The 27,057-nt window shown below is 38.6% G+C and overlaps 3 protein-coding genes across 5 annotated transcripts in view; all 3 read right to left on the bottom strand.

The window, feature by feature from the left end:
- Positions 1–3: 3 nt before the first annotated feature.
- On the bottom strand, positions 4–20,184 carry mtmr1b (myotubularin related protein 1b). Of its 2 annotated transcripts, XM_081391319.1 has the most exons (16): positions 20,012–20,152; positions 19,143–19,248; positions 17,145–17,210; positions 9,946–10,021; positions 9,589–9,683; positions 8,643–8,750; positions 8,080–8,181; positions 7,868–7,951; positions 7,625–7,774; positions 6,861–7,049; positions 5,756–5,941; positions 3,722–3,928; positions 3,546–3,638; positions 3,322–3,435; positions 2,343–2,519; positions 4–1,015 (listed from the first exon to the last, which is right to left on the bottom strand). In XM_081391319.1, exons 1-16 carry the CDS (start codon positions 20,059–20,061, stop codon positions 866–868), a joined length of 1,953 nt encoding a protein of 650 aa, XP_081247445.1. In that variant the 5' UTR covers positions 20,062–20,152; the 3' UTR covers positions 4–865. The 2 variants fall into 2 exon arrangements, with proteins under 2 accessions (XP_081247445.1, XP_081247446.1); XM_081391320.1 differs by lacking the exon at positions 17,145–17,210 and having other exon boundaries at positions 20,012–20,184.
- On the bottom strand, positions 20,012–23,142 carry LOC308705978 (protein EOLA1). Its single transcript, XM_081391321.1, has 2 exons — positions 21,914–23,142; positions 20,012–21,766 (listed from the first exon to the last, which is right to left on the bottom strand). The coding sequence occupies exons 1-2, from the start codon at positions 22,170–22,172 to the stop codon at positions 21,540–21,542; spliced, it is 486 nt and encodes a 161-aa protein (XP_081247447.1). The 5' UTR covers positions 22,173–23,142; the 3' UTR covers positions 20,012–21,539.
- The window catches only part of map4k6 (mitogen-activated protein kinase kinase kinase kinase 6), a 26,468-nt gene continuing 22,204 nt past the window's right edge, over positions 22,794–27,057 (bottom strand). For both annotated transcript variants that reach the window (XM_081391317.1, XM_081391318.1), the window contains 11 exons: positions 26,706–26,785; positions 26,413–26,473; positions 26,189–26,312; positions 25,275–25,333; positions 25,085–25,188; positions 24,828–25,002; positions 24,626–24,694; positions 23,761–23,847; positions 23,614–23,684; positions 23,476–23,531; positions 22,794–23,392 (listed from right to left, as the gene is read on the bottom strand). In XM_081391317.1, the coding sequence (XP_081247443.1) occupies positions 23,305–23,392; positions 23,476–23,531; positions 23,614–23,684; positions 23,761–23,847; positions 24,626–24,694; positions 24,828–25,002; positions 25,085–25,188; positions 25,275–25,333; positions 26,189–26,312; positions 26,413–26,473; positions 26,706–26,785 (974 nt within the window). In that variant the 3' untranslated portion in view covers positions 22,794–23,304. The remainder of the gene's footprint in view (positions 23,393–23,475; positions 23,532–23,613; positions 23,685–23,760; positions 23,848–24,625; positions 24,695–24,827; positions 25,003–25,084; positions 25,189–25,274; positions 25,334–26,188; positions 26,313–26,412; positions 26,474–26,705; positions 26,786–27,057) is intronic.

The raw sequence follows: 27,057 nt of genomic DNA, 5'->3' as shown, positions 1-27,057 counted from the left end.
GACTGACAATAATTATTTGTTTTATTATAAATATTTAGCTTAAATGGCATTTACATGTACTTCAAACCCATGCTTAAAAAAAAAGGTTTTAATTTTTTTTTAAGTAACTATATTATGTCTAAGTAAATTTGCAGATAGATCAATCATAAATTAGATATAATGGACTACCAAAAGCAGCAGATATAACACCAGTTTTTGTAAGATTTCTTTCTTCATACAACAAAATTCTGTGTTCAACATTAATATACACAATTACAAATGTAAGCTTATAACAAATTAGACATTATAAAAATGTATATAAAACAAAATAAAAAAAATGGTATTACAAATGCATCTAGACAATAAAATATGTATGCATTAGGCAACTTTTAGTAATTCTTATGTCATAATAATATTGAATTGCATTTAATATAATAATAGTTTATCTGAAGGTGGCAGTTTATGTGTAAAATAAATGTGCTGCCACAGAGCAAGTTTATATTATGCATGATTCTGAATTATGTTACATTTTAATTAGTAGTAATTCTTGGAGGCAGTAAAAGAGCAAGAACATTCTTGCCCAAGCCACTGGTATATTCAGGTATGTTTTTGTTCCGGATAACATTTTATTGTTAATTACAAAAATTGATATATATAAAAAAAAAAAAAAACTTTTATGCTTGAAACCCATCCCTTGATGAAGCTCAGATGTTAAAATCATCAACCGAATGTGCAATTTTCATTTTTCATCAAGCGACACAATAAAAATACCCTTCAAAAAGTTATGCATAGAAAACTCATTATATGGAAAATGTTTGTTGAATGTAGTGCTACGGGATTTAGCCTTTGGCTTCATGGCCTTTAGATGGCACTCATGACCAAATGCTCAGACGGTAGTCTGCATGGGTATGCCTTCATGCTCTGAAGAAGAGGAGAAAGAATGTGATGAAGCTGCATCTCGTTTTAGCTCCTCCACTTTCTTCTGCAACTCAGACTTCAGGACCAACAACTCCTTCAGACTCTGATGAACAGGAACCTGACAGACAGACAAGGGGTAAAAAAGAGCCAATAGTTTCACTCAATGTGAAGTTTTTACATTAATTAAAATTCCAATTAAATTACAAGATAATAAACAAATAATACAAATAAAAAGGTCAAATTAAAATGTATATATAAATAAATACAAATAAATGTCAAATGTAAGAATGAATAATGCATCGATAAATAATTGTTAAATTGCCTTTTTATATTTTCTTTATCAAAATGCAAAAAAAGGACTCTGTACTCTATACAAAAAATAGTTATATTTAGTTCAAGCAGGAGATAAAAACAATTGTACAAATGTTTCGTATATATTTTCTTTATCCAATTAAAATTCAGCTGACCTGAGCAACCAAGTTCATTTGTTGCTCCCAAATGTGAAGTATCCACTGGCAGTATTAACTGCATTGTAAATCAAATGGCGAATATGTGTCAAAGTAGCACGTTTATATAGGAAACCAATAGAAAAGATGGTCAAAAAGATACGTTTTGGCATGTATTTAAATAATAAAATAACATTTTAAGGAAATCCTTAGATTTGTCTTAATGCAAGAAACCCTATGAAGCATACTGTATAAAATTTGATATGAAAACTTCTAAAGCCTCTAAATTATTAGAGTTGTCTGATTGATAGTTTGAACTTTTTTTATCAAGTAAAAGGGTATTTCTAAAAAAAGTCCATCTTCAGGTCGTGGTACACGTATTTCTGCTGTGAAATCTTTAATTACTTGTATAGTAAACGTAATAACTTTTATATTGTTAGTAATATTTCAAGATGAACACTCACTGGACTGAAGCAACTTTAGTCCAGATTTACATATCATATTACTAAGACATATTATTGAGTGATCTAGTGTCTACTGATATGTATACGCATTTTATGTACATAGTCTGCAAATTCTTATTTATTTACATTAAAAGCAATCAGAATTCCTTCTTACTTTTTAACCATATAAATATATGGCCACATTTATATAAATATTACACATAAATATCAGCAACTGCACAAAATTGCATATTTTTGCTTAGTTTTGGCCTAAGCAAATACAAATTAGGTGTTTTCTCCCTCTTTGAGCATGATGTATCAAATATGATACACAAAAAACACATGGAATTCTTTAAAAAAATATTTTGTCTAAAGGTTCAATAAACTGTTCCATAAAAAAAAAAAAAAAAAAAATTCTTACTATTATTTCATATGTAAGGCTTTACAGTTCAACAAGTTCACGAAACACATTTTCACCTACTTCCACTGAAACACATGTGGAATGATGAGTTATTAAACATTAGGTCAGCCATCATCTTCCGCATCCCCTGCTCACCTGTGGCCTCATGCGAGGATTCCAGCGCACATAATAACTGACCCAAAGCTCTAGATGTCTCAGGCTGGCTACCGGATATAAAACGTGGTGCTCGTAGTTCACATACAGCGGGTTGGTAAACTCCTCAAGCTGGCTGTTCACATATGACCATAGAGAAACGGTCTTACTGTAAACCTCCTGCACAAACAGAATGGAATGACATGAGGGTGAGTAAATCATGACAGAATTACTTTAAGCCCTTTAGCTCTGTTTACACCTGGTCACTTAAATTACAGTTCACGTTAACCAAAGCAACAGATATGAGCTGCATTTTATTTATCATCAGTGACTTACTTTCAGTTTTATTTAAAGGATTTTACACATCCGCTTGCTGAAGAGGTACTCACATGTTTTTGACAAAACCTTGTGTGTATTTGACAGTTTAAGCGCAATAAGACGTGAAAGAGAACTTGGTTTAATACTCACGGGACTCGCCGTCTGACATCCAGCTTTCTGTGCGCATGCTTCGGATGTGTGTGCTCAGATATCCATATATCAGAAGTTAGGACTGATATGGCTTTAAAACGCATGCAGATAATAAACTTTCATCATGATGAAGAACTGCGGTGTCACATGAGCGTAACCGCGATATAGTTGATAATCAAAACCTGACGCACAAGCTGTAGAGGCTCTGCCCTCTTCTGGAAAGCGGGGTGGGGTGCAGCAGCTCATTTGCATTTAAAGATACATTCAAGAAAACAGCACGTTTTCCCTTCCACTCTAAAATGGTCATTTACAACATGGTATAATATGATCTGTGGAGTATTTTGAGCTTAAACTTCACTTAAATCCGAAAGCATTTCGGAGGGCATTTGCACCTGGTCTTTTCACGATCTGACAGCTATCCAGACACAGAAAACGCATAAAGTGACAAGGTGTAAACAGGCACTTAAACCAAGTGACATTAATGCGCATAACAGTTGCACGCATCTGTTCTTGCCTTCGAGACTCGCTCTTGCTCGCTGTTGTAGAGAAACGTCCCAAACAGGCAGCTGTAGAGGTGATCAAGCACCGTGACCAGAAACAGCTCATTGAATTCAAATGCAGAGGGAAACTATGGAGAGAACAAAAGAGAAAACTTGTAAAAGGCTGATATAATAACGTCGTATCATACATGTTTCATTTTTATTTTATTCTCAGCTCCACTTGCCACTTTTTCCTCACCTGTCGTGTCATTTGCCAGACACAGTCGATGAACTGCACAAAGAGAGGCGAGCGCTCAGAGTTCGCGTGATTCCCATCTCCATGTCCCACACGCTAACAGACAGAAAGACAGACAGTGAGATGTTTGGACACATTCAATGCAGTGTGTTTTTCCTTATATGCAGAATGTTACTGACCGAAGCAAAGCGGTGTCCGAAGCTCAGCCACTCCTTCTCCAGCAGCACCTGGAAGCCCCTGAGCGAGCGGTAGTGCGCGTCCAGCATGAGCATGGCCAGAGAGGTGAGCTGAGCCGTGCGGTCCCAGCCATCGCTGCAGTGCACCACCACTGACGTCTTTCCCGACTCGATTCGGTCTGCGATGCGAACCGCACCTGCTAGCAAGAGCTACAGAGAAAACAGTGAGGTTGTACCTTTAAAGGGGGGGTGAAACACTCAGTTTCAGTCAATCTCATGTTAATCTTGAGTACCTATAGAGTAGTATTGCATCCTTCATATCTCCAAAAAGTCTTTAGTTTTATTATATTTATAAAAGAAAGATAGGCTGTACCGAGTCTTTCCGGAAAAAAACGAGCGGATGGAGGCGTGCCGTGTGGGCGGAGCTAAAGCTGTGCTTACGCGCCGATAGCTAACAACACACAGACATTTGAAGCAGTTTTACTCACCGCCTGCGGTTCCAACGCACGACCGTGAACCTTTATCGTTGGGACTGCTCCATCCTTAAGCATTAGACGATCTGCAAATCCGGCAAATACTTCCCTAAAGCCGAGCACAGCGCTTTGATGGGCGTACTGCTTTCGCTCTCTCGCTCTGGTCTACGTGTGCACGCGCGCCCTTCCGGGAGAAGTGCCCTTAGGACCCGTATAAGGAAATTCCGCCCCATCTGACGTCACACATGCCCATACTCGAAAAAAACTTTCCGAAACTTGTGACAAACCGGAAGGAGCATTTTGCCACAGAAATACTCCATCAAACGTACAACTTTATTTTTGAAACTTTGTTCATGTTTAGCATGGGAATCCAACTCTTTAACAGTGTAAAAAACTCAGTATGCATGAAATAGCATTTCACCCCCCCTTTAAGAAATACTTTTTATTTATTTTTTCACAGAGAAATTATATTGTTGGAATCTCTTTCAGAACAAATTTTTTCCCAGCTGATGAACATTAAAAACATTGACAGCCAATCAGAATCTACCCTGCTCGAGCATTTAAAGTGGCAGACGATATATATGTACAAGTAGCTTGCGCTTATAAACATAACGGTACTTACACGTTACTTAGGTACTTTTTTATTGAGAGTAATGCATGATTTTGAAATAATTTCGAAAATTAAAACCAAACCATTCTCAGTAGTAACTGAGTTATGGTCTGGCAAAGCTTCATTAATAACTCATTTCCAAAGGGGCGTCACCAACGGACGTCGCTCAAATGCCTCTGGGTGCTCGTGTAAAGCCATATGCTGCGTCCCAATTCGCCTAAGTTACACTACACCATAAAAGTATGTACTCTTTTTGTGAAGAAAAGGTATTTACTTTTGAATGTGTAGCAAAAAAGTAGTCAAGCTTTGGGACATACTACTTCGTCATCTTTATCGGACGGATCTGTCGCGTGCATCCTGTCACGTAAACTGCCCTGTCAATCATCTTGTCACAGTTAAAATCCTCTATTAAATCTAATTTAATTTCCTACCGTTTCGGAGAGAAATGTAGTAGCACGTTCAGCTGCCAGTGGGTCTTTCATGGAGACTGTCCTCATGTGTTTGTAATTTGAATATAATAATGCATTTAAAAGTTGATGCGCTTCACCAACGGGACGTCGCTCAGATGCCTCTGGGCGCAATTGGATAGACCTAAAACCAATCAGAGCGATCGTCATCGTGTAAAGCCCGCCTCAACGTTTCCGATTGGTGCCTTGATTTGGATGGATTAGAAATCGGCTTGAATGGGCTCTTTGCCAGACTACTTGCAGAGCAAATCTAAATTTGCCGGAAGTTTGTCTGGATTTTCCCAGGCTATACTTCAACAAGCCTCTCTACAGAATCAGCCAATGAATTGCTTGCTTGTAAATTAAAGTGAAAGAAATATTTTAAAACATACAGAATAGAAACATCAATGAAAAATCCTGAGTATGAAAGTTATGATATAATGACCACTTGACTTGATCAATGGCTTCAAAAACGAACATGGTGTAGTGACATAATCCAGATTCTCACCCTGATGTATTCCAGCCAGTGCGTAGAATCCACGGATGAGAACCAGTGCTGTTGGTCGATGGCAGGATACACCACCTCCTTGAGTTTCCTCAGGGATTCTCTCATCACATGTATGTTGGGGATCTCCAGAAAGTTCAGCTCCACATTGATGTAGAAACTCTCATTCTCATATCCTCCATCTTTGGTCTATAAATGTGGAGCCACATATCAGCCATTCCAGAAAATCTGGTACAGTAGTAGGTTTGTTGCTGGCACAAGATGGTCATCACACATGATGCTGTAATGTTTTGACATAGCCCATCAATCTATGAGCTTTCTATAATTTCTTTCATAGCCTTATTATCATCAATGTGGAAAACAGTAGTGATGCTTAATAATTTTTTTGTTGAAACTGATTTTTTTTTTTTCAGGATTCCTTGAAGAACAGCATTTATTCGAAATATAAATATTTTGTAACATTATAAATGTCTTTACCGTCACTTTTGATCAATTTAACGTGTCCTTCCTGAATAAAAGTGTTGGGGAAATTTACTTTTAATGCGTTACAATATTGTGTTACTCCCTACAAAAGTAACTAATTGCATTACTTAGTTACTTTTTATGGAAAGTAATGTTACATTACTTTTGCGTTAATTTTTCCTCACCTGGGCTAGGCTTGTTTGTTTGCTTTTTAGTAATTGAATTATTTATTTTTTAATAATTGAACATTCCATTATTCAGGGTTTGCGTAATATTCTGAGTTAGCATTTTACAGTTTTTATTCATTTTGAGGACTGCTGAATCTGTTTTTGTGCAAGTGAGATGAGTAAATGCTCACCTTTAGTCTAGAACTACAATAACCATAATGTTTACACACGGCGCACACAACGACTCTGCACTTTAATCACGATTTCTCTCAACATGGGGACAGAACAGATGTCAGGCAATAAATGGAAAAACAAAGTAACTTGCGTTACTTGTTTAAAAAAGTAACTCGATATTTTGTTGTAAATTTCAAAGTAATGCGTTACTTAACAAGTTACTTGTAAAAAGTAATCTGATTACGCAACTCGCATTACCCCCAACACTGGCTGTAGTATTTGTTTTTTAAAACACAGTTTCTTACTTTGTTGGTGTCAGCCACAGTGCATTGGCGAGCATCAAAGATGCAGAGCTTGTGAGACTGAGCGTTGGCGTCGAGTATCGTCTGAAGGTACCGTTCATCCTCCCTGCAGCGGCGGTCTGACGGGCCCACCTGTGGCTGACTGCAGCGCACTATAGCGGCCTGACTCTCAGGGTGAATCCAGGACAGCACCTGAGGGAATGTGATTACGTTTAAGAAGATGGTCACGACAGAACAAATAAAACAGCATTTAATATTTAAAACCATAGTTAAAAACTGCCTCCATAACGTTATGATTGGTTACGGCGATGTTCACGTGATAAATACCGTCTCTCGTTTCCGAGTGTGTTCCGTATTTGCAAATCGGTCTGAATTTATAAATAATGTTGTTTTTGAATGAGATGGCCTATTAAAAAGTAAATATACAACTACAGCCACTTGATATCACAGCTTTATGTGAAAGTGACATGTGAAGGCCAAGTATGGTAACCCATACTCGGAATTTGTCCTATGCATTTAACTCCTCCAAGTTAGAGCACACACATTAGAGGCAGTGAGTAGTGAACACACACACACACACACACACACACACACTGCAAACCATGCCTGTACTGAGAATCAAACCCATTTTTCGTTAACTATAATAGCACTGATGACAATACAGATGCTGCTAGAGGATATTTCAATTGTCCAAACAAAGGCCCGTTGTAAAGTAAAACTTAACTGTTAAACAAGATTAAAAAAATAAATAAATAAAAACTTCTTACAGGGAAACGCCGTTTGGCCCTAAAGGCCGCCACTCTCTTCAGTTCGTCCTCTGTGACGTTTGAAGGCAAGACCAGCAGAGCAGGATACGTGTCACACACCTCATAACTGCTGTTCACTTTACTGATGATCCAGCTCTCGTTTGGAAGACCCTGCCATCACCCACAATATCGACATCAGAACATACTGCAATACCAAAATAATTACACATTTTGCATATGGTGAGTGGTGATGACAGTTCTTACCTGTCTCTTGTACTCAGCGATTGGGTCGTAGATCTTCCAGCCATCTTCTGGAAACTTCTCTCGGTATTTAAAGGCAAAGAGAGGCTGAGGGAAGAGAAGGAATGTGTATCATTAAACACACTGAAACATCGTCAGCTAGTGCGCTATGGTGTGTATAGCACATCTTCACGCAGACACGCATGACATGTGTGGGTGTTTTCAAGAAGTCGTACCAGGTTGTGGGAGAGAGGGAACGCATACTTTGACATTATTTCAAACACCTCCAAATCGCTCTGTCCCTCCTTCTTGTACGCAAACCGGGGGTTTCTCAGGTCCTGTGAAAAGAAATGGTCAATTTTAAAATGTGTGCAAGAGAATCAAAAGCTAAGCTAAGACAGAAAAGTGAAGGGGTCATGTATGGAAGCTTGTTTCCACACAGAATAAAAAATGTAAAAAGGTAATTGCGACTTTTTCTCTCGCAATTGCAACTTTATATCATGCAATTCTGACTTTATATCTCGCTATTGCGAGTTTATATCTCGCAATTCTGACTTTATAACTCGCAATTGTGAGTTTATATCTCACAATTCTGACTTTATAACTCGCTATTGTGAGTTTATATCACACAATTCTGACTTTATAACACGCAATTGTGACTTTATATCATGCAATTCTGAGAAAAAAGTCAGATTTGTGAGATAAATACCTTTATTTTTTATTCAGTGGCGGAAAAAAGCTTCCATAGGCCAAGAGCCAATGAAGGGTGGAAAAAAAAGAAAACTGATTTGTCCTTTGCCTTGCAGACTATCTCAAGTCCTTGAGTGTTGTCTCCGTGACTCTGAACAGCGATAGACTCAAGTCTGCTCACGGCTCCGAGATTCACATCCAGCACAAATGGAGAATCCTTTCGTAAACACAAAAAACAACCTTAATAACCAATCAAAACATTTGTGCTTGTTGAGAACACTCTGGAATAAAAGCACTAATTTAATCAACTGAGACAGTAACTCAACAGAAATTAAAATGTTTTAATGTGTTTGAAACAAGTCTCTTATGCCCACCAAGGCTGCATTTATTTGATCAAAAATACAGTATAACAGAAATATTATTAAAATGTAATTCATTCCTGTGATACAAAGCTACATTTTCTGCATCGTTACTCCAGTCTTCAGTGTCACATGGATATTGGTTTATCGATACTGCAAAAATATTACGTTACCGATAACCGATAATTCTATATATTTGAAAGCCAATAACCGATATATTGGCCGATAAATCTAAATACAAATTCTGATATAATTTTTGAGAGCCGTATTACAAAAACAAAAGTCTCACCATTAAAATCCATGTCCCAAGCACACAATAATTATGTTCTCATTATAATTTTATGTAGCCTAAATGACAGACTTGTTCTATGCATGTTTCACTTAATTGTATTATCCTTTTTTGAAGTGATTCCAATCATATTTCAAGCAATTCAAAACCATCATGGCACACAGTGCATGTCTCAGCTTAAGTAAATAATCCATTAATTATCGGCTTTAATATATCGGCCAATTTTTTTGGGGCCGATAACAATAACATTAAAAATGAACATATATCGGCCGATACCGATATGGTGGGCGATATATCGTGCGTCCTCAGTGGAATGTTCAAGCACAATTTTTTGACCCAGAATACTGACATGAGGCAACATTAATATTCTTTCGATAATGTAAAAATAAGTAGAAGAGTGTGTTTACCCGTGTCAGGCTCTTAAAGTAGAGCTTGTAATCAGTGATGGTGAGAGTCCCTCTCACAACCCCAGAGAATGGACAAATATACATGACGTCTTTGACTGTGAAAACACCATTGCATACAAAGGTTATCTACCATTGATGTGCATATGTGTGGAAGACTAATTCCATCCACTTATCTAACCCATACTAACTAAAAAGGACGACAATAATATTTAAAGCCTTGTCCACTGACCTTGTGACCTAAATGTTAACTTATTATCTCATATTATTTTTAACTTGCTATTCTTCATGATGGTTCTGTACTGTTACATCAGGTAAAAAGATGCTAAACCACAAATGCGCACGTGTTAAGGTCCTTACCAATAGCCTTGATGGTTTCTCCAGGAACACGTGGAGCCTCCTCCATCTGAGCCTGCTTATTTCCTTCTCTGAGTGCCTGGCACACATTGGAACAAACACATTCTTGATATGATTACATGCACATTATTTTCCAATTAAGGTCCATACTCTGAATAAGCTTTTATTCTGATAAGATGTTCTTCAGAAGTTCTGAAAAATTATGATTAATACAGACATATGCCAGCTGTCTTATTTGGATTTCTAGAATCCAGAATGTTGGCTTTTGGCATTTAGGTTAATGCATTTTACATGACACTTACAATATGTAAAACTCAACACCATTTTGCAGGGAATTTCTATTTTCTAAGGTGTTGTGGCTGGTTTAAGTCATAAGAGCAAACCCAGAGCCTAATGTCACTATAACATTATGATCCCTAAATATGGCCCATGTCCCCCCTTCAGTGAAAGTCTATGGCATACAGTAGGTCTTCCAACCTGCTCCTGGAGGCCCACTGCTCTGCAAAGTTTATATCCAACCTGCTTCAGCTTGTGATTTTCATGTACTTCTGAAGAACTTGACGTTGCATTGGTAGCTATACACCAAAAACAACTGCAACATGGGGGGTTTGCAATACAGATGTTGTCTTATTTTCAACACAACAACGCTCGACAAGCACAAATGAGTGTATTTCGAAACAGATATGCAATCGCATTTCATGGGATTTTTTTGCTGAATCTGATCTGGTTTCAATCTCATACGCACAAAAATCTTATTTGGACTGACAGTTTGAAGAGGCTTTACAAAACGCACGCACACACTCACACACGGAGTATGGGCCACAAAAGCACAGTCGTCTGCATACTGCAGGTCCAGGACCTGCTCTCTACAGATTTTTGTGGTTGCGTGTAGCCTCCTAATATTAAAGAGGTTGCCATCTAATCTGAAGTCCATTGCCACACCACTGCTGTTTTTAATCTCGTTGTGCGTACAAGGAAGGGCTCGGACTCTTGTCCACCTATGGTCACCCGAGCAATCACCCCATCATGGAATTGGCGAAGAATGTTAACAAACTTATTGGGACAGCCAAACCTCAGGAGGCCATCCCATAAGAGCTCTCTTTGCACAGTATCGAATGCTTTCGAGAGATTGACAAAGGCCATAAACATGTCCTGATGTTGCTCCCGGCACTTTTCCTGAAGCTGCCGGGCTGTGAAGATCATGTCGATCGTGCTCCTGTTCTTTCTAAACCCACACTGTGATTCTGGCAGCGCTGACTCAGTGATATTGTTAATAAGTCTCTGAAGCAGCACCTTGGCCATGACCTTACCACCAACAGAAAGGAGTGATATGCCCCTACTTTTGCCTTGCCACCCTTGTTCTTATAAATGACTACAATGTTTGCATCTCTCCATTGCTGTGGGATGTTCTCATCAGTCCAGGACTTGGTGGTGTACTGGTAAAGGGTGCGCATACATATGTACCCTCCCTCCTTCAGTAGCTCAGCGGGGATGTTATCAGCGCCAGGGGACTTGTTGCTCTTAAGGGAACGGACAGATGATAGAACCTCCTGGAAGGTTGGTGGTATACTGAGATTGTGGATGAAACCAAATAGAATGTTTGTCCAGGAATTTTCTGATTTGCTGAGCGAAATGTCTACTAAGTATGATCGCTTTTTGCTCTTGGGTGATTTTAATGTGCATATTTGCTGTGGTAAGGACACACTTTCAAGTGAATTCTTAAATCTGATTGAATCGTTTGACTTGGTGCAATGGGTAAATAGCCCTATACTCACAAACTGGGTCATATGTTAGACTTGATTTTAACTTATAATTTGCAAATTGGTGATGTAATGGTTTGTGAGACAAATTTTTCAGATCATATGCCTGTCACTTTAAAGACATTGACTGGCATTCAACCTGTGCTTTTGGATGACTCTGTGTGCTGGTCAAGGAAACTAAGTGATTCTACAAATGTCTAATTCTCTGCGCCGTTTTAAACCAATGGACTTTGTTAAAATCCACCTGTGTTGTTACTTTGGACTGTATTGCTCTGTTAAGACCCTTAAAAAACATAAATCAAAAGTAAATCCCTGGTTAAATGAAATGACTCGTTCCATCAGAAGACAATGTTGGCAGGCAGAGAGAAAATGGAAAAAGAGCAAGCCCACTATGAATACCCCAGAGACTCTTTATTCCAATTCCAGAAAGACGCAAGAGATGCAAAACATATTTACTTTTCTAAAATTATTAAGAATAATGCTGGTAATCAGAAATTCTTGTTTTCGATTATAAATTATTTTATTAATCTGTTAAACAACACACACCAGAAGTCCTCACGGATTTCGTGGGAGGAGTTTTTATATTTTTTCAGTCAAAAGATCATTGATCAGCGTTCCCAGATTCCGTTTGTGGCTTTTGATCCATCAGACACTCCTGCCTACATTGCAGAGTGGAGGGAGTTTCAGCCTATTACTGCATCACTACTACAAGACATTGTGCAAACCCACCCGCTGTATAAACGATATGATGCCTAGTCGGTTGTTAAAGCAGGCTTTCGACTGTGTATCAGTGAGTTTAGCGCATTTGACCAACAAAAGCCTGCTTAGAGGCTCATGCCCACAAGAGTGGCCAAATCTGGCCCCGGATGATATGAAGAATTATAGACCTATCGCACAGCTGCCTTTGGTCTCGAAAATGTTAGAAAAACTAGTTTTCCAACAATTACTTTCATTTTTAAATGAAAATTCTATAGTAGAAACGTTTCAATCCGGTTTTAAAGCAGCCCATAGCACAGAGTTGGCACTGCTGAAAGTCTTAAATGATATTTTTTTTGGCACTAGACAAAGGAGATGCTGTTATTCTGGTGTTGCTGGATTTGAGCGCAGCCCTTGACATGATTGATCATGATATCCTTATGTCTCGCTTTGAACACACAGTAGGTTTAAAGGGTACAGTTTTGAAATGGTTTCAGTCCTTTGTAAGTGATAGATATTTTTCAGTCAATTATGGAAATTCAACCTCCACTAAAAGACGCCTTCCATGGGGTGTACCGCAAGGGTCTATTCTCTCTCCAACACTTTTTTCTTTGTACTTGCTCCCATTGGGTAGCATTTTTAGAAAGCATGGTATCATTCCACTGTTTCGCCGAAGACACTCAATTGTATTTACCACTAAGACACCCGACGAAATCTTTGGATTGTATTTTAGCTTGCCTAAATAATGTTAAAAACTGGATGGCAAAAAATGTCAATGTTAAACGAGGACAAAACAGAGATCATTGTGTTTGGCCAGCCAAATGACCCTACCAAGGTCCTTTTAGATTCGAGCCCATTGGCGCCTTACTGTAAAACGTCGGTATGAAATTTAGGCATCCAAATCGATGATAACCTAAAAACGTAGAAGCAAATCAATTCGGTGGTAGGTGCTTGTTTTTACAATCCTTGTAAAAACTAAACCTTTCTTATCTAATGTAGATTTCGAAAGAGTTATTCATACTTTTGTTCTATCGCGTCTCGATTTTTGTAACTCCCTCTATTGTGGCATCTCTGCGCCGAGGCTGTTAAAGAGGATTACGAAATATGAATCTATTACTCTGGCTCCCTGTTCATCTCCCTGTACTCACTGGCTCCCTGTTCATCTAAGAGTCAAATATAAGATTTTAATGTTTGTATACAAATCTCTAAACAATCAGGCCCCCGTGTACCTTGCAAAACTTTTGATTCCTTATAATCCCCATAGAGCACTGTGTTCAGAAAATCAAATACTTCTTGTCGTACCAAGGACTAAACACCTTCATAAAGGTGATCGCGCTTTCGCTGTTATGGGACCGAGATTATGGAATGAGCTGCCTCTATCTATTAGATCTGCTAAATCTATATCAGTATTCAGGAACTTGCTCAAGGCGCATTTATCATTGACCGCTCATAACAGGTAATCTCAATGTGGTGTCTGTGGTGTGAGATTTGTTACTATGTATGTTTTATATTTTATTCTTTTTTATTTTTATGAGCAACCTTGGTTGCATTTAGCAGTGCTATATAAAGAAAGAAAAAGAGTCCACCACTCATTCTATATGGCCCGTATTTCCTTTTGTACTTTCCTCCGAGCTGCCTGCCAATGCTGTCTAGTCTTAATGGATGAAGGGTTGTCTAAAGTTGCCCGGTGTGCTTTTCGCATATCCTTAAGCAGGTTGTGGATGGTGTCTGAGTTATCGTCAAACTAGTCTTGGTGGTTCTTCCTCTTAAAGTGTGTGTTAAACAAGAAATGGTGTTTTATAAAAATATCTCTCAGATACAGAAATACTCTGTATGTGGTTTCCTTTCCACCACTCCCAAACTTTAAGTTCTCTCTCTGCCTAAAGCAAACAGCTGGTCCAATGTTTGAGGCTGTAAACTAAACGCGGAAGGCAGAGCTGTAATTCACAGCACTGAAGAAAATCTCAGTGAGATTCATATTTTTGGATGCTTTCATTAACTTTGACAGAAGGGAATATGCACTTCACATAGCTAAAACACACTCAGCAAACAGAGTAATGTTCTGGCAACCATGTATAAAACTCTAGCATCTTGATGGTGAATTTAGCACCAGTAACTAGTAAAACTCTGGCCTACATGCATTATCTTTTAAGATCCCATGAACCACAAGTCAATGTTTGGCCCTGAAAAAGCTGTTTATGTGAGCAAACTGCTGTCAGCAAGCAGTAGGAAGTTCAGAGGGATGAGGGTCTGCTCCACCCACAGTGACAGAATTGTTTGGCAGCTTCGTGGACACAGACGAATCAGAGAATTCAGTCATTCTCTTGTGGTCCAGCTGCAGGACAACGACAGCACTGTGGAATTCAACAGGCTTGACCTTCACCAACACAAAAGATCTATGGAGATCTGTTCAGCATTATGCTAATAAAGCCCTAGAAAGATGGCACGGGGTGGTGATATTTCATAATGGCATATGAGCCAAACCATCTGTATTTTCCCCCTCACACATTCAGTTATGTGCTATATCAATAACGGAGAAAAGGCATATAGCAGATTAAAATACAAATCATGCTCTTTCGACAGCATCTGCGGCACAGAAAATAATTTAGACTGGGTAAAAACAAACTGAAGATGTGTTCACTGCAATAAATCTAAAGTGCCTTTGCAGGCAAGCATGAAAATAAATGATATCCAAATATTATAATTAGTGCATTTACATGGACAACAAAATTATGGTAAATATAAAAAAAACAGATCATTATAATAAGCAGGCAATGCAAGAAATCCACATTTACAAGATTTTACGGAAGGCCGGCCGGACAGACAGATATAGACAGACACAGATAGATTGATGGACGGACGGACAGACAGACAGATAGATAGATGGACGGACAGACAGACATATAGATATAGACATGGATGGATGGATGGATGGATGGATGGATGGATGGATGGATGGACAGACTGACCCCCGTCCCGTTCCAGTGCCACTTTCTAACTGACATAACCACACAAGGTAATGATAACATCTGTCTTGTTACTAGCGACAAAAAACTTGCAACAAGAGAAACAGAAGCATGTGTCTTGCACAACACTGTAGCACCTAAAACCATGGTCATGAACAGTCCCAGAGTTCAAAGATGGGGATGGACTCAAATACATGTTTGGGGAAGCTAGTTAATGCATACAAATTCAGGTACTTAAAGGAACACTCCACCATTTTTTGAAATAGGGCTTACCGTATTCACCTTCTTTCCTACATTTAGATAGGTGGGCAAATGCATTTTTGTCTCAGTGCATGGATTGTTTTAGTTTGACAGGGTCGGCTCGAGCTTAGCTTAGCATAATGAATGGAATCCTTTGTTGCCAGCTAGCATGTCCTGAGTAAAAGTGATAAAAAAAAAAAAAAAAAACCTAATTACTTCTTGTGACCTACATATTCACAACGAGTACAAATAGCGATGCAGATTAACACTAGGCGATTTCCTAGGCAGATATTGACTTGGGACTATATTAGGGGAAAGACCAGGCGAAGCACTGCTACTTGGGCACAGAGATATCACGCAACACATGAAATCCCACGACTTCCGTCAAAATACCGGCGTGAATAGTAGCTGGCTATTTTTCCTACAGTACATGAATGGCGATGAACATGGCTGATTTTGTGAGAGACGAAGAGGGTGACTTCTCAGACAGTCAAGAGCCAGAACCATAAGTTACCTCTATGAAACAGAGTTTTCAGAAGATGAGCTGCGTGTTTGGAAATAGAACGACAGGAGGAGGAGGTTGCGATCGCCCAACAGCCTGAGGACGTGAGGATGAGAGCCAACACGAACTGGTGGTGTGAATGTGGGGGAATATTCCAATCTATGCCGACTGAAATAGAGTGTCTGTGCTGTGGCGAGTGGGACAAGTTACTGACATCGATGACCAGGCTCAACGTGTCAGATCAAGATGAGCGTGCCCGCAGTTGTGTCACAGCTACCGAGGATTTCACGGCGTTGCCGTTGATCCATCCTTTAGTACTCGATTTTTTTTCCCGGTGTGATAAAGTGAACTGGGAAAAACGCCCCATGCCGAATGGACCAAATGGACAGCTGTCCACAGAGTAAGTGATATTTTAAACATGACGCATGTATAGATCGACCCATATTATACCTGTATTCACAAGTTGTGGGATTTCATGTGTTGCGTGCTTCCCCCTAATATAGTCCCAAGTCAATATCTGCTTAGGAAATTGCCTAGTGTTAATCTGCATCGCTATTTGTACTCGTTGTGAATACGCAGGCCACAAGAAGTAATTAGGTGTTGTTGTTTTTTTATCACTTTTACTCAGGACATGCTAGCTGGCAACAAAGGATTCCATTCATTATGCTAAGCTAAGCTCAAGCCGACCCTGTCAAACTAAAACAATCCATGCACTGAGACAAAGATGCATTTGCCCACCAATCTAAATGTAGGAAAGAAGGTGAATAAGCCCTATTTCAAAAAACGGTGGAGTGTTCCTTTAACTACTATCTACAGCGTGAATTGGGGGGGGCAAGGTTAATTCATGAGCGGGAGCTTGGAAAAGAGTAAGAAGAGGAAAAATGATTTCATGTTAAATAGCATTTAACCCTAAAATTACATTTGTGTGCTTGTTTATTTTATTTGGATGTAAGTGTCTTGAAACTGTCTATTTCTGTTTGTAAGCAAGTAATCATGTCAAATCATGTCACACACAAACACACACAGAGAAAGACTTGCCGAAGAGGGGGCAGTCTGTTGAGGGTCACTGTCCAAGAGAAATCCTTTAACCTCCACATCACAGTCCTGCACCAAAGAAACACCACAACACCACAGAAAAAACAGAGATCGATGAGGAAAGAGAAAGAAAAAGAGAGCAGTGCATGTAACCACACACCAGAAAGATGCAATCATTTCAGGAAACTATGAGAACTACAAGCTTTCATGCAGGTGTAATAAGGTCAAAAGGGCTCATACACATTTCGTATCGCTTTAGATTTTTCCAGACGTCTTAAATGTTAGTCAAGGTTTCTGCACCAAAAACTCTGAAAAGAACAGTACTTTACTTTTATGTTTCAATACAGGGTATTTTTGCACTAGAGAGAGAAGTTCTGAAATTTACAATTTGTTATCATAGTCAACTTTTTTATTTAAAAAGTTTAATTTGACAAGATTTACATTCATTTGACATGCTATATGACCCCTTTAAATAACCGAAACAGAAGCAGTGTCAAAATCAATCAGAGGTTTTGCATGAAAAACAGAAAAGTAGATCTCAACTCATGAGATTCATCAATGTTTGAAGTTCCATAGCTTTTTTCCCCCATAAATGTATTATAAAATTGGTCCATATGACCTGCGCACTATATTTCAAGTCTTGCTAATCTGTGTGAGGAACAGACCAAAAAGTAAGTTGTTCACATAAAAAACGTTGACAGCCAACCAAGCTCTCCTGGTCATGTTTATGAGGGAATTAGCGATGTCTGATTCATTTGAGTCAGATTTTCCATCTTTTCAGTGAATCAGTTGATCTAGTTCATAAAACTGATCTAAATGATTCACAGATCTGTTGTTGTGTTCAACAGCTTTAAAGGGATAGTTCACTTTGAAATTAAATTTTGGTATGTTTTAGCTTATCTCAAGGGCATCCGAGATGTAGGTGTCTTTTTTTGCACCAGTCTGCGTACACCTCACACACCAGGAAGCGCCCGCGCCCTCAGATCACTTGGACGTGGCTGTGTATAAGAGGTAAAAACGATATAAATACTGTTCGTTTTCTCACACAAACCGCTCGTTTCGTGTCTTAGGCCATCAATGTGTACTTACGATGGGGAATTGTTTAATTTGAACGATGGGGAATTGTTTTAATTTGGACTCTGTGCATGCTCTTTGAGACAGTGACCATAGACCTGCATTATACGACTGACAGACAAGAACGGTTTGACCTAAAAATATCAAAATTGAAACTCCTGCGGAAAAAAAGACACCTACATCTTGGATGCCCTTGAGGTAAGCTAAAACATACCAAAATTTAATTTCAAATTGAACTATCCCTTTAAGTATCTGGTGGTTAACAGAATGCTTTTTCAGCCTGTTCCTCACACAAAGCTCATTTGACGTCAGAAGTAATTACAGCAGAGGTATCTCGGCTGTTTTTATGATTCTTTTATGATTATAGGATATGGCCAGGAAAAAATAACCCTTTGTGTTCCACCGAAAGGTTATTGTAACAAAATGAGGAGTAAATAATTAATTTTTCATATGAAATTTGTTAGAAACAGTGGAGAGTAGACTTGACAAAATAACTTGATCAGCAATGTTCTGATCCACTGTGGTTTCATGACAAAAACAGCAGTTGTCTAAACTGTGCTGACTCTTGCATAAGAGTGTATAAACTAAAAACACTGGGTGGAGATCTCTGGCAATGTGTACAAAAAAAAAAAAACAGAAACCTGTTTTGAGTTAGTGAGCATTTACATGTTTCGTCATATTGTTTGCTTCTGTATGCGGTCTGCTATCTCTACGTATTGCCACACATTGATAAAATATAAGCAAAAAAAAAAACATGAATAAATCAGGGAACATAAGTGTCATGAGTATCTTCAAAACAAAAGAAAGCAGATGTGTTCTTTGTAAAAGTAATGCAACCCAAACCGAAAGAGATCTGTGTTGAGAATTTCTTTAAAAAAAAATAATAATAATTACAAAAATAATATAAACACTAGCACATACACATACCTTGCACTCTCTAGAAATAGTCTCTGAGCTGATGGATCCAGAGATCGGACTTGACATTGTGGCTGCAATCAGTTGTTTGCACCATTCAACATGAGCCCCTGTGGGACTATAATATGAAAGTGTTAGTGAGTTACGCAATACTTCTGACAATAATATAAGTATAAGCGCACTCAGTGAGCATTTGTTTATGTGCAGCTGGCTCTTATTCACCCCAAAAGTTAATCATTCTTAACTATATTGTTGACTCAGACACTGCTGTTGCATCGTTAGTTTGTGTACTTTTATATTCATAGCTGTAAAAATGTCTTGAGCACTGGCTGTAAAGAAATATAATTAGTGTTTTTTTTTTTTTTTTTTACTATTAGTAACTCAGCCAATTACATGGCACGGCTGGTCACGTGATATCAACACGGCGGCGCCCATGAGGGGGCGACCCGCTGCACTGAATAACAAAAGCTTTTTCTAGTAAGACTATGTCTGCAGTTATCATCTCATGTATGCGTGGATCATTTATTAAAAAAATATATATAACCACTTTTCCATGAGTAAAACATTAATTAGCTATAAAAAAGTGCACCTTTAATAAAGAAAAGTCATCAGCGTTGCTCATGCTGATAAACTAGCCTACTTTCTTATCAGCATGTCTGGTTATGAGACAACACCTCATTCAAACAAAGTAAGCCCAAGGATTCTGTTTGCATCAAGTCACTCAGTAACTAAACCGAAGAACGCGGTGAAACACCTGGTTTATGACACCTCGTAATCTCCATAGCGATCACAACCAACGCGACTTGCAAGAACGCATCCACGCCACTGATGGAGTAGATAGGGTGTCATAATATATAAAAAGGGGTGTTATTGGCACTGACCTGTCTGGAGGTTCAGGGTTTGACTGTGGTGCGGTCTGTCGCTTGTCCATCCTCCACTGTAAGCTTACAGAAAGTCAAAACCACGCTATGTTGCATAGCCAAGGCTCATCGTGTGCCATACAACTGATAACGCTAAAACTTTGTGACTCGCAAAGACGCGAAATCCCACTGTCTAGGGATATCGCTCATAAATGTTAATCAGGTCTGTGCTGCGTAAACTTCCAATGGCGATGGCTTGCTCATGAATATTAATTACGTTGCGTCGATATCTTCCAATGGCAAAGACGTATGTCATTAATATTAATGCTCAGCATTCAACGCAGTGTGATTCGTAAACTCGCCTCCCGCACCGCCACGCCAGCGCTAATAAATATCAACAAGACTACGTTACCCAAAATGCAATAGCGTGAGGTAATGTATGGAAAGCGTCTCAAGGATTTAATGCAAAATCCTGGGGGAGTTAGGGGTGAGCACCCATCTGGCTCGGAACAAGTCTTCCTCCAAATCCAAATCCTCTCCAAATCCCAAATCCTGCCTTAGCAGCTATTCACAATTAATGGGGAAAACACAAAGAAAATCTCTTTACAACTATGCCATAATGTAGAATTTATTTTTGAAGTGTTGAATCCTCATTTCCCCTGAAATTATTACACGTTTGTGTTCTATTTTAATATTCCAAGAGCCCTGTTATTCTTACTACCTCATTATAAATGAGCACTGTATCTATGCTTGATCACGTGTAACAAATGCACGTTTTTATATTCAATATTGAAGATAGAATCTGCATACATTACATGGCTTACAAATCTCACATCTGAGTGACTCTACAGACACAAATGGGTCGTTCCTAGGATTCAGTGCCCACTGCCCAGGGAAGAAGTAGTGTATTTAAAGTTCTTTAGTAATGTTTCCAATCAAAATCCAGTTCAAACAAAAGTAACACTAGTAAGTGTTGTGAGAGATAAAATGATCCATCCATACATTTGTTATACCACTTGTCCACCCTGCTAAACAGTTTTTACAATAATTTCATAAAAATGGCACAAAAAAACCTCCATTAATAATTAAGTGACAATGAAAATGTATTGGAGTATCAATGCAACACTTTAAAAAGTAAACAAAAATGCCTTCCAGGCAGTTGTATCTGAAAATGAAAAATGTAAAATGATGCGTCTGTGCGAAAGTAAGTACAATTCAAACATATTATCTGGTCATTTATGAACTGGTGTTTTAAAGGGACATAAGTTGTCTAAAAAAATGTACACAATGCCCATAAATTGTCATAAGTATTTTAAATGTTGCTAATTTAACAGGGTGGATGTTTTTCATCTACCATTCATTGATTTTGTTTAATAAATGGTTCAATTTATGTGCCCAAGCTTGACCAAATACATTTTTCCAATGTTTTACATCACTGTATCATGATTACACACAAAAAATATTTTAAAAACAAAAAATGTATGATGTCCAAAAGGCACCGAATACCAGGACTGACCCAAACACTGTATTTTTGTTTCAATGTTCACTATCACGGATGAGAGGCAGCAGAGGGAAGCAGATGAACTGGGATGTGTACCGTCCACACATCTTTATGGCCCCTGGAATACATTGGTTCACTGAGCCAACGCGGGTTTGAGAGTCTTGTAAGGTATTTCACATTGAGTTCAGTCAAGCAGGCCGCAGTCTCCAGCTCTCTCATCTCTTCACAGGGAACATCCTCAGGACAACGCCATGTCTCCCCAACGTCAACCAGACCTGCACATATACAATGGTTTATATAGACAGTAGACACACAAACCCCAAAGTCACTTAATGTATAGGGCATTGCTAGGGTATGGCTAGACTAGACCAGGGTATTACTTAGAGAATGCTTGTTTGAAGAGTACTCCAATTAATATTCACCTGCTATAACACCACGTCCAAACCTGTCTCCAGATATCAGAAGTTCCTCCGTTTGCTGGGTTGTCATTCCCAGCCTTTCAGTGAGGATGAGTCTCCAGTCCTCGTCTTCCCAGTCCTTCTGAGCGATGTGAACGGCTAGGGTGCAGTTGCGCATCTCGGACAGCAGGGGCCGCCAGCGGCTCTCTATCGTTTTCACGCCATTCAACACAAGGGTAGCGTACGGCTGGCGAAATGACAAACAAGCCACCTCTAAACTCATCCTGAGAATACGCTATTTAACTCTTTATCTACAAATAACACGTTTTAAGTAAGTCGTAAGTACAGCACATTCCCACTAGTAGTACTTTATTTAATAGACATAAGGATAAGACTTGATGGACGACTGGATAAAGCGCTTCCTGTTTTTAAAATGTGCCTCAAAAAAAGACGAGACACTGTTATAAAATAAATAACTCAAGCAAGAAACAGCGCCCACTAGTGCGAGGACTTCTTAAAGGGATAGTTCCAGTTCAACCAAAAAAGAAAATTCTGCTATTATTTACTCACCCTCATGTTGTTCCAAACCTGTATGAGTTTCTGTCTGTTTAACATAAAACATGTATTTTGAAGAATGTTGGTAATCAAATAGTTGACAGTAGGCAGTGACTTCCTACTATGGAAGTCAATGGCTACCATCAACTGTTTGATTACCAACATCATTTAAAATATCTTCTTTTGTTTTCAACAGAAGATATAGATTTGAGACAACGTTAGGGTGAGTAAATTGACACATTTTTCATTTTTGGTTGAACTATCCAACTGAACTAACATGGAGCTACACAAATATACAGTGCAGTGCAGTGCAAGTCACAACAACAGTAAATAAAGTATTCATCAATTTATCCTTGTTGGTTACTTTTATTTAATGTATTTCACAATTTGGGGTTCTGGTGGATTTTCCATGGCTTTCAAGTTTTACAAAATTCTATCATTACAACTGATTTACTGGCCAATGAAAGATGATTCTGAACCACACCAAAACATGTCAAATTATAACTGAGTTTTCCCAAAACAAGGAATACACCAAACTGTCTAACATTAAACAGGACATCTCCTTCGTTTAGTCAGTGACCCATAACAGCTTGTTCCACAAGTTATTTCAAACCTAGTGTAGGTCTAATGTAGGTCTACAGGTCACTTTCTCCCATGGTTGAACCTCAAGCCACCAAATCAGCTCCAATTCCCGAGTCTGGTCCTAAAAGGCTCCGGAGAACTGTGTGTGCATCACTCCATCATGTCTTCCTCTGTTCTTGGAGCTTTTCGGGCCTGATGACACAACCCTTTTAGTGGAGAACTATCGACCTTTGTAGTGTTTCCAGCTTTTGCTGAACATTCTCAGTGTCTCAGTCCCATCAGTAGGTGCTTTCATGCCCCGTGAGTATGTACAGGTTGCTCATGGCAGACGGATCATCCGTAGGAGTACTTTGCAAGATAATATCCCTGCGGTAACATTATATTATTAGTAAATGATTACATTTTTTCTATTACCAAACATATTGCGCAACCACAGTGTGAAAACATACCTAGTTGTTCCCAAAACCTGAAAAACTCGACTTCTGTCTGTGATCTCCTGGGTAACCTGAGATAGAAAGCATAATATTTCATAAATGTTTTCCTTCCTTTCTCATACATCAGTGAATCCATCATTGTTATAGATTTACCTCATTAGTTTGTAAACTCCTTCCTTTCAGACCATGTTTCCAGAAGGCAAGAACACTGTCCTGTAGGCAAACTTCAAAGACAGCCACATTACCACCAGATGCAACAGAAGGAGGTAAACAAGATGGCTGCAGTCTGACAGGACTTACCCAGCGTCTGAATGGAAAACTCAAAAGCGAGCTCAGAGGTCTTCTGATGGCTCGGACATGCCTGCAGATTCACGACCTTCACTGTTTCTGAAACAGAATGGTCTGTCAATGGATTTGGTTCATTGGTTTGTAGGGGTGTGACAATATATCGTGTCACAATATATATATCGCAATACAAAAACGCAACAATATGTACCGTGGATAGTGACTATGTACTGTGTATAGTTTACCCAAAATAAAAATTACTGTGTGAGAAATAAATTCAAGTTTTCAGAGTTTTAGTGTCAGTACTACATTAAACTGCTATATATAATGTTGAATATAATGTATAATAATGCAATCTAGTTACCAGAAAAAAGTGGCCTACATTATTTTAAATATATCTAGTGAGTGACAGAGTGCAAGCATATTCGTCTAAAATAATTCTGTATTTTGAGCTTCAGAATCATGAATATTTGTATTCTGGTGTCACCATTGTCCTGTACATTGGGTTACCAGCACCAAGTCCCAGCCTATTCATTTACACCCACAATTTAATATCAAATTTAGCATTTGAATCAACAGTTCATTTTTTGTTAACCTTTAACTATATGTCTTGGAGTATCGCAATAATATCATACCGTGAGTTCAGTATCGTGATATGTATCGAATCGTGACATGAGGGTAATGTTACACCCCTATTGGTTTGTAAAAGCACAACAATCGTATTGACAATGCACCTATAATGGAAGTCTATGGGGCAAGACACTGCACTGAAATAAATGAGGAATTTCTGAGTTTAAATGAATTTAGATATTTGTGTGTGTGTGTGTGTGTGTGTGTGTATGTGTGAGGGGGTATTTAGGTAGTTGTTAGAAGCCATTACTTTCCAGTGCGATGAGAACCGTGTCCCTGTCGAGTTGAATCACTTGCTTGACCTCCAGAGACTCACCATCTGTGAAGTCACATAACTCCAGTCAAACATAAAACACAATACCAATCACTCTATGCCACTGTGGCAATGTAAATCATGTAGCTTATTGGAACGATTCTTTATATACATAGTCTTAGTTTTGACTTATCCACACCTGGCAGACTTTGTGGAGTGTCATCCAGGTGGATGATGTCAAAATGCATCTGTCCAGTGGTGTCTCTTTGGCTGGGACGGCTCCTCACCCCCACACAGACCTGTGGCAGCTCTTCCATTTCCTGTACGAGCAGCTCAAAGATGGGCAGGGACTCCGGCAGACCGAGAGCAATGTGCTGAGGGAAAGAGAGAGACAGGAAAGTTAAGCAACAGCGCAGATATTTTTACCAACCATCGCTCTTATCTCTCATTTCTCACCTTGAGCTGCATGAACTTCTGCAGAGGTTCATACCACATTAGAAGGATTAAACCAGATGGCACAGCGGCACACAGAAAGACGCTGTCAGTGTAGGGGTTTCGTACTAGAAGCGGAGAAACAAACATTAAGATGTGCATGAAATGCCCAGAGAATGATTCACACACTCCTACAGAGGTCACTGGTCCTCACCCACACTGCATCTTCTACAGCCCTTGGTGTCTGGGATCTTTACTGACATGGCGTACTTCCTGGAGAAAAAAAAGAGAATTACTGCCTAAATTACAGCTAGCTCTATGGCACAATGACAATAGTTAGGGGTAAGGAGTTCCTTGGGCAGCTTCATTCTTTTTTATCCTTCATAAATGTTTGTTAAAAAATATATATATATATATTTCCTCATTTCTTAAATGTGTAATACATTTTATTTTTAATAAATTACACTCTATGCACGTTCAAAAGTCAATATTCAAAAAAGCCGCATTAAATTGATCAGAAAAGACATTTATAATGTTACAAAATATTTGTATTTCAAATAAATGGTGTTCTTTTCATCTTTCATTTCCTCAAAGAACCTTGAAAACGAAGTAAAATGGTTTCCAAAAAAATATTAAGCAGCACAACTGGTTTCAATATTGATAATTCACTCAAATCCAATAATAATTCCCAAATCAGCGTATTAGAAACATTTCAAGGATCATGTGATTGATAATATTTCACAATATTACTGTTTTACTGTATTTTTGATCAAATAAATGCAGCCTAGGTGAGCAGTAGAGACGTCTTTCAAAAACATTTTGTTTTATTTCACTGACCCAAAAACGTCAAAAACTTTTGAACGGCAGTATATATATATACACGCCACACACACACTTTTGAATGTTCATGCAGCTATCTACTATATATATATACACACACACACACACACACACATATATATATATATATATATATATATGTATACACACACACACATATATATATACACACACATACACATACTGTTTCGACCAATTATTGTGCATTATAATAACTCATGTAACCTCATGAACGAACATCATACGGTCTTAAGCATTCACGGATAGATTGACCGATCTGTGACAAACCTTGCGATTATCTTTGTGCTCAAGCGGTGTGCGTTAATGGCCAGATGTCCTTGTCTACGCTGCATATTTCTGCGGTACTCAAAAAGTGCCGGCAGACTATGAGAAGTCAGCTGTGAGGACTTTCCTGTGGACAGAGGAGAGCAGGGAACCAGACAGACAATTAATGAAGACATCAGATCTTTATGGTAGATTGAATAAGGGCATATTAATAACGCTGGACATACCTGAGACGGACATAAGAACGTTGTTCATCACGTACAACCAACTGCACCTCTGAGGAAGCAACTGGAAAAAAAAAATATTACACATTTTCCATGGGATATTTGCTCTAGTAAATTATGGAAGCTTGTTTCCACCTCAGGATTTAAATAATTAAATAAAAAGGTAACTTTATAGTATTATGCAACTTATATCTCACAGTGTGACTGCCTTATTTTGAGCTTTTTCTATATTTTTTACTCTAAGTTGCAAATAATTTAAGCATCTTCAAGTTAACTGAGTAAATAAAGATATCTACCTTCTCCATGCTGTCCTCATGGAGCTCATTGAGGTTGAGGGTGTAGATGCCCTCCTCAGCACCCAGCATAAGGTATTGATCTATGGGTAAATATCAACAGACAGAAACCTTCACAAGTATGTTTTTACACTGTCTTGCCTGAAACTGTGTTATCGTTAGCTAAATCTATTAAAAATGTTTTTGATCATTTAAATGACGCTCAAATAAAAGTATTCGACAAAAAACGTCAAATTAAATTTCAAAATTAGAAATGTTGCCTTCCCAAGTAACTGCGATAAATAAGGCCGCATTTACACAACATGGTTCAAGTGACCCAGTTCCGATTTCTTTCCTCCCATGTGGCACAGATCGG

The sequence above is a fragment of the Scardinius erythrophthalmus genome (genome assembly GCF_964197995.2).
Source record: "Scardinius erythrophthalmus genome assembly, chromosome: 17".
NCBI lineage: Eukaryota > Metazoa > Chordata > Actinopteri > Cypriniformes > Leuciscidae > Scardinius > Scardinius erythrophthalmus.
Note: the sequence above shows the minus strand (reverse complement) of the source record. Positions and strands in the feature narration are given on the sequence as shown.